This window comes from Neophocaena asiaeorientalis, unplaced genomic scaffold, assembly GCF_003031525.2.
Source record: "Neophocaena asiaeorientalis asiaeorientalis breed wild unplaced genomic scaffold, Neophocaena_asiaeorientalis_V1.1 scaffold83, whole genome shotgun sequence".
Lineage (NCBI taxonomy): Eukaryota > Metazoa > Chordata > Mammalia > Artiodactyla > Phocoenidae > Neophocaena > Neophocaena asiaeorientalis.
This window is the reverse complement of record NW_020172867.1, coordinates 792189-800312: the sequence shown is the minus strand read 5'-3', so window position 1 is coordinate 800312 and position 8124 is coordinate 792189. Positions and strand designations below refer to the sequence as shown.

At 39.1% G+C, this 8124-nt stretch overlaps 1 protein-coding gene across 1 annotated transcript in view; it reads right to left on the bottom strand.

Annotated features, from left to right (window-relative positions):
• Window positions 1-8124, bottom strand: part of AKAP6 (A-kinase anchoring protein 6) — a 569716-nt gene that overhangs the window by 130777 nt on the left and 430815 nt on the right. Inside the window, exon 12 of the mRNA XM_024742005.1 lies at window positions 7238-7386. Within this exon, the coding sequence (XP_024597773.1) occupies window positions 7238-7386 (149 nt within the window). The remainder of the gene's footprint in view (window positions 1-7237; window positions 7387-8124) is intronic.

The following is an 8124-nucleotide window of genomic DNA, read 5'->3' as shown; positions in this document are numbered from 1 at the left end:
TAAAATTGTTGACTTTACCGTTGTTAACTTTGAAATAATACTTCCCCAGAAATTATGCCACTACCTCTCTGGTTTACCCTTTGTTGGCTCCTGGCATGGATGGCATTAGATTACTGAAGTGGAAGACTGTCTAGGTCTAAAATTAGTTCAATGTATTTGCACATTAGAAGGATATAATATCATGATCCCAAATGAATACATTTATACTGGTGAGATTTTTTTTTTCAGCCCAGAAAGACCTATTTTAATAATCACATAGTGCCTAGAATGTCAGTTTTTCAGAAGGTAGCCAGGCACTTTTGGCTCCTTTGACTGCAGGCTGTGTTGAGATCTTACTGTTCAATAACACCACAGCACAAGAGAAGGTGCAAAAAGAACCGGAACTGAACACTGAGCAGCAGTTCATTCGTTTAAGACAGGGGAAGAATCAGGGGAAGAAAATAGAAATGCAGGGTGGAAATAAGATCTCTTTGGGCTGTCTAGTGATATATCTGCAAAAGTGTTCTCAACATTGGCACACGTAAGAGATAGTACTTCATTTTATGGCTGGTGTGTACCAAAAAGAAAACATTTTATGTAGCAATGTTCCAAAAACATCCATTGAGCAGAAATTCCAAATTGTCGTTTTTTTTGTGTGTGTCTTTGTGTGTGCATGTGAGAGAGAGAGAGAGAGAGAGAGAGAATATGAGTGAGCATGAATGTTCATCCCACTGCACAGAGATATTTTTGGCCTTTTGCTCAACAGAAAACTAGAACGATCACCCTGCTGCAGTGAAATCCAGGGGTGATTATATCGCTTCTCAGGTAGTTACAGTCATTCAGTGTATCTTATTGCTTAATTAATTTAGAGTCAAATTTGATCTTTAATCAAGCAATGTTTTAAATAGTGATATATTTGTTTTCATCTGTCAGTATCATTCCTCTTTGGGAGTGTTTTTTATATATGTCTGCTGAACGTTTAGCCTTTTGTCTAATTAAAGTTCACTGAGTTCAGCCTGTTGTGCTTGGAAATAACCTATATACACTGTTTGTATTTGGAAGTAAAATTTACACTAAAACCTTACAGGGTGAATACTCCTGTATTCTTACACACAGAGCATAAACCTTAACTACATATCCATCTGTAGACATTGCCCAAATTCCCCTACAACCAGAGGAAGCCTGGCATATGACTAAGACTGAGGTATCTTCTAGAACTTTACCACAAGAACAGAAGTCTCTAAGAGCTCCCTTGGGATTCCCTCCTGATCCCAGGAAGCAGAGTCAGGAAATATCTCCATGCCCTTCTGCTTCAAATTATTATTTATGGTAACCCTTAATACGTGCGTGCGTGCACGCTCACACACGCCCACACACACCCCTACATACACACCTGAAATCCTCACCCTCATTCGACCTGACCTTTTCCTAATGGCTAGTATCTATGCATCTTTTAAGACAGCTCAGATGTTCCCTCCTCCCATAAACCTCCCTGACCCCTTCTAGCCAGGCTGGATTAGGCAAGCCTCCTAAGTATCCCCATAATACCGTCTATCTGGAATTTTGACCATCATTTCATAAGGTTGTATCTGAGTGTCTCTGTCTTTCTCCCTCACTAGACAGTAGAGATCAAGTCATATGTATTTTTTCCATTCCTAGCACCTTATACAACTCCTTGCAACATAGTAGTTGCTCTGATGCATATTTCATTAACTGATTTTTCACATATCTATTACATTCCAGGTATTTTAGAAATTTTCTTATTGATTATTGTAGTTCTATGCTGCAAAAAGCATGGGAAGTAGACTGGGATAATAATCAGTCTACTTAATAATAGGAATAATAAAATAATAATAGGAATAATAAAATATTACTATTTTACAGACTGAGATGTTGCATACTGAGGAGGTTAAGTGTCTCAATCAAGGTCACACAGCTAAAAAGTAGCAGAGTGCCAACTTGAATCCCAATCTTTAATTTTTAATCATGTATGCTCTCCTCCTTTAAGAAATTAGACTAGAATGAATGTATGACCGTCCCTAAAAATAAATGTTATTGTGCATTTGGAAGCAATCAGAGCAGACCTAATGCATTCTAATATCTAGGATCAGGACATGTTGCCTGCAGCTTTAAGACAGAAAATAATAGTCAACTGTAGTCCTCAATTCCTGCTAATCAAGATATCACATGGAATTTTCAATGGTGTAGTTTTTATTTTAGAAGACTTCTATAATAGAGCCTGAAAGAGTCTAACTGAAAGAAAAACGTTCCTATTAGCCATACCTTTTAAAACGAGCATTCTTAGAGATACTGTTATGTCTACCTGGGGTAGATTTTATGGGATAGACTACCACAAGGTAACCTCCTAGCTTTCTTAGCCTCTACCACCTCATAGTTACCATACTGTCCTTGTTGATGGTTGAGGAGCCCAAGACACTCCTGAGCTCCAGACCTGCTTCCTGGGCATTTCTACTTAGATGTTACGCAGATCATAAAAAGAACTATGTCCCAAACACTCAGCTTCTCCCCGCCCCCCTGCTCCTCCCTTTCAGGGGAGGAGATGTCTTAAATGCCCCCCATCCACTCAGTGACCAGGGCCTGTCTTCAACGTCCTTCTTTCAGTTTCCATTCCTGCTGTCTTATTAGCTCAGGCTCTAACTATTTCTCACATGGATAACTGGAATAGCCTCTTAACCGATCGCTGTCTAGTATTGCCCATGGCAATGTATTCTCCCGACTGCTGACAGAATACTGTTTGAAAATTGCCAGTCTAGTCTTGCTGGGATCCTTGGCTGGTTCCAGCTGTGTGTACACACTGTCTCCTTTGTGGGAGACACTCTGGCTGTCACTTCTGACCCGGGCCATCCTCCATGACACTTCTCTCCTAGCAGGCGTTCCTGACTGACATGCTCCTGCCACCCTTTGGGTCCCACTGTCTCTACATCCCCAGTGCCTAGTAGAGTCTGCACTTCCTAGTTGCTCAAGAGTTATTAAGTGTTGAATGACACGAAAATCATTTGAATCCAAATCCTCCTAGTTTCCTTCTCCCCCTTGAGCCAGCAACTGGAGCATCAGAGTGGTTCCTTTTTCTCCCTCATTCCCCTCAGCCAAGGTTTATCGACTCTTTCTGGCTTTAGCCTCCAATCCTGTCTCCACTTTTTCCATTACTGGTCTCCGCCCCCAGACTTTCCAAGTTAGTACACGTGGAGTGGGACCCAGAATTTGCATGTCTAACAAATTCCCAGGAGATACTAATGCTGTTGGTCCAGACTTTGAAAACCACTAAAGCAATGGTTCTCAACTGGAAGTGGGCATCAAATACATCTTGGGCCACTCCTGCCTACTGAGTCAGAAGTTTTAGGGAGGTGAGACGGGCAGGCATTTTTTGGCTTAAAAGCTGCATAGGTAATCCTGATGCACTATCCTGGTTAAGAACCATGAACTCAGTGATTAACTCTAGGATCTGGACTTCACTTTCTTCCTAAGCCTTATTTTTCACCACCCCCCTCCAACTTTCTACCCTCCTCTCCAGTCATATGGAACAGCAGGTAATCTAATGATTCCAGACCTTTGCTCCCTCTCTCAGACCCCCAGATCCGTTTTAGTTATTCATTTATGCATCAATGCATTCACCAAGCACCTAGCACATTCCAGGGTGCAGGGCTGAGTGTGGTGAACATGACAGGCACAACCCTGCCTCATGGAGTCTACACTGTTCGCTCTGAGCTTCTCTGGCACCCTCTGCTTCCCCTTCTTCCTCATTGCACAGGCAAATACTGGCTTAATGCTGCACTCTCTTGCTAGACTGTTTCATGAAGGTAGGGACTACGGTCTGTCTTTGTAAGTGCTCAATAAATGTTTGTTCAGATTAAATTGCAAAACTCTTCCCCTGACCTAGGCTTCTTTTGAAAATCATCTCCAGAGTCCTCTCTTTCTGCTGTCTTTCCTGACCTGCTCCAACTCCCCCTACTGCAGTCAGCATTGAGCTTCGCCTTCCATAAGCCCTGATCCTGACTCCAAGCAGATTTCTAACTCAGCACTTGTGATCCTTTACTACATGTTGTTTACAGATCTGGCTCCTCCTACCAAACTGTGAGTCCCTCAAGGGCAGGGACCATTTCATCTCTGCACTTCATATAGGAGGTATTTAATAATATTCATCAAATTAATGAATGAAGTCAATTCTGTTTTCACTTACCACCTGCTTTGCAATGTTTTTGCCCAAACTTCCTTGTGGCTTTAATGAAATTGCCTTAAGACTCTTCCATTTTTCCATAGTAGGAAGATACAATAATTTAAATTTTATACAGTATGGAATATGCATAACATGTGTTTTAGGGGGAAAAATGTTTATCAAGGGTCTGAATGAAATTCTCAGAGAGAGGGCAAAGTGTAACTTTATGGGTTGTCCACTGCATCATGACCCAGGACTCTGAGTTGAGGTCCTGGACAAGCCAGTCACCCTGTCTTTCTGCCTCTCAGTTCTATCATTTATAAGCTGAACAAAAGACATGGTTTTTAATCTACACTAAGTCTTGACATGGATGCTACTTAATGAATTAAACAAGATTTTGAAATTCATTAGAAAAATGAAATCAGATAACTCCTTGATAGAAAGAGGTGTTACAGAAAGAGATGGTTAAACTTTACAAAGTACACAAATTATAAGTGTTCTTGACAAACTCTGCTCAGAACATCATGCCATGCACTTAGTAGGCCTTCAGTGGATACTTACTAGATGAAAGACACAAAACAATCTATAAGCTTTCATTTAAATCAGCCGGAATCAAAAGTACCAACCTGCTCCCACTGAGAATCACCAGTGATTCAAGCATTGTATGTCTCTACAGGAAGCCATGGTTTCCCACTTTGTGATGCAGAAGCCAGTGCCCAGAGTCCCCCACAGAGGGGCACACTCTGTTACTACAGCTCACACACGTTCACATACTTTTGGGGAAATCTTCCCACTGCACATATTCATGACTGCTAAACACACATTTCACAGTTGTATATAAGCTGTGTTAAATCACCTTGATGCACACCTTTTCGTCAAGCCAGAAAGGTTATAAACTCATTTCTAAACAATACTTTGGTTATGCAAAATTCTTAGAAATTTAAGATCTCCATTCAGTCTAGCAGCTGAGTCTTCCCTGGAGTAATCTTATACATTTTTTAACTACATACTCTTCTTCGCATGCATGTAGGCACGGGGAGGAAATGAAAATATACAAATTGTATCACTAACTTAATGTTCTCTTTAGTAGATTGGATATCTATCTGCATATGGAATGAAGACCCTAGAAATCCCACACTATTCCCACAATTGCTTATCGGAAACAATGCTCATTCTATGTAACAAAATGAACGGTTAATGAAGTTTATGTATCATCGGAGCAGATAATTTTACAAGGCTGTGTTCTTAAGGCTTCAGAATTAAGGATTCAACTGTGGGAGCAAAGAGTCTTAGGGGCAGGACACCCCAGATAACCTCACCCACATACATTTCTCAAACAATGGTTTTCTGTATGTAAACAGAAAATAGAAAGGAGTATATGCTTTTTGTCCTTAGTATTGAATAGCTGCCTTTTCTTTAGCATACTGTTAAATTTCTGCACAATGCACAGCCCTCAGCACCCTAAGGAGCATAAACAAAGGATATCAGGCAAGTTCACGTACTCCCACTTTACAGAACAATGCTTGCTGTTAACTAAGCAATTCCCAGGGCAGATTTATGATTTGTGGAGCCCAGAGTAAGTACTCAGGTTGGGCCCTTGGAATCCAAGGTCAGAAGCACATGGTGCTCGCTCAACCCCCAGCACTTTTAGAAAACATGAAAATGTGACCTAAAGTTTGTGGTTGTGGGTACACCAGAGACTATTTAGGCATTTAGAAAAAATAAAGCACGTTAAGGCCTCAAAACAGCTTATTGTTCATGCTCCAAGATTTAACCTTTTCTTTCTTATTTGCTGCTATGCTTGTCCTCTTGCGAATAAATGTCTTCTGAATCATATAAGATGAATCAAATATATGTATAACATGTCTATATATAACAAATATCTTAATAGAGCAACAAATTATATGGATAGGTAAATTTCAAAATTTGAAAAGTCCTTTCCCATTTCCTAAAAAAGAATTATGACTCTGATTCTTTTCTTGCATTCTTAGACCTTGGGTTATATCACAAGACAGGATTTGTAACCTGTGTTCTTAATTTATCCCCCAAATTTGAATTTGGATTTTAAGTCACGTCAGAACCATAAGCACTTACTTCTTTCCTCCTGCCTTTTCAAGGAATATTTTGGCTACAGTTACACCCCATAGATTTATACTGTGCTATTAACATCTAATAGAACTTGGGGGAACAGTTTCTCCGCCGTGTTGTCCGGCTCAAGTATAAGAGCGAAATAGGTCACTGTTTCCATTTTTATGAGTATAATTATTATCAAGTCATTAAACTATGAAATAATTAAATTTCATTACACTCTTTTACTCTTTAATATTCACCTACTAAATATTCAAATGGAGCCAGAAAAAATTTTTTTAAATATATGTTTTTAAAAAATTCTATACATGTATTATATATACATACATATTTATATATACACACACAATGTTCGCATAACTTTAAAGTAATTTGGAAATATTTGAATGCGTGACTTAACTATTCAATAGCATGGGTAGTTAGTACAATATAAAGACAGCCATTAGTCCATTAGTCTCAGGCTGAATGAAACTGTTGGTGGGTCACTGAAGTTGCTGGGTCTTTTCACATACCATAGACAATAAGCACTAGTCCATTATTCCAGTTGACTTTGTGTGACAAACCGGTTAGCTCATAGCCCCTAAACAATTATTAAATATCTATATTTTTCATAAAAATTATGTTCTACCAAGTTTACAGTGAGGTTCTGGTATTTAAAAGTTGCTTCTATAGACTTTAAAATAAACGGTGAAGTTTAAAGAGGGGGAAACACACTGAAAAGAGTTACAGGTATAGTGTAGTGACAGAAACACTCATAAAACCACAAGGCTGTTTTGAAAACAATAATAACAAAGTTAGGAAGTTCTGGGTGAGATGACACACTGATAAAATCCACAGTCTTCAATTCTGAAGTGAATGGAAAAGAACATAAATGCCTCGTCTATCGCGCTTCTCTTGTTATCTAGGGACGAAATGCCTGCCTAACACCTACCAGTGGAACATCATTGAAAAAGTAGAGATTAGTGAGAATAAAACAACAAAAAGAATGTTCCCTACCCATTGCCTCCTACTGAATGAACTTTTGACATATCAGCAAACTCTTCTTTCCTCTTGCTGCTGCTGGTATACTGCTCGCTGTACAGCTTGAGGGACATCTGCTCAACAGCATCTCTTTGTGCTTCCAGGTAGCATAGCTGAACCTCAGCCTGGAGAGAGGAAAAAAGAGGAATTGCTGTTTTAATCCAGAAGGAATGCATTTCAAGTGAGGTGTAACAACTCAAAGAATGGGAATTGTTCACATCATTATACTGCTCCTTTTCAGGTTGGATTTAATGGGATCGGCTGGGCATATTACAGAATTATATTTTAGATTTGAATCTTATAAGTTCCTCCTTAAAATATGACCTGAATAAATGAATTCTCAGAAGACTCAGTAAATATCACAAAATATCCCTGAGATCATAATACTGTATGATGAGACTTTACAGAAAAATTCTGTGAAATTCCTTAATAATATTCCTCCTCGTATTGCCACATATGTAACATTTATTTTTTTAAAGATTCCCCCTCCGACCCATACATTTGCATGGACACATACTCTGAATGCTTCTCATTATCTTCCCCGAGGAGAATAAAAAAGCCTAGTATTAATTCAATACCTTTCCAATAGTGACAACGGACTTCCTGTATTACTTTTTTTTTTTTTTGGTTCTCTGGATTTTGTCTTAATAATGTTAAAATAGAGAGAACAGTGATTTTGCTTATATGCAGGCTTGAATTGTTAAATCTTTCATGGATACTTGGGGCTCACTGTAGTACAGGGAGAGGTAGTAAGTTCATCATGCTGTTTTCTATCAAACCAAGGCCAAAAGAATGCTGAATAATATTTGGCATGGAATAGCATTGAATAGATGCTTTATTTATTGCAGCTGTTGTGATCCCTG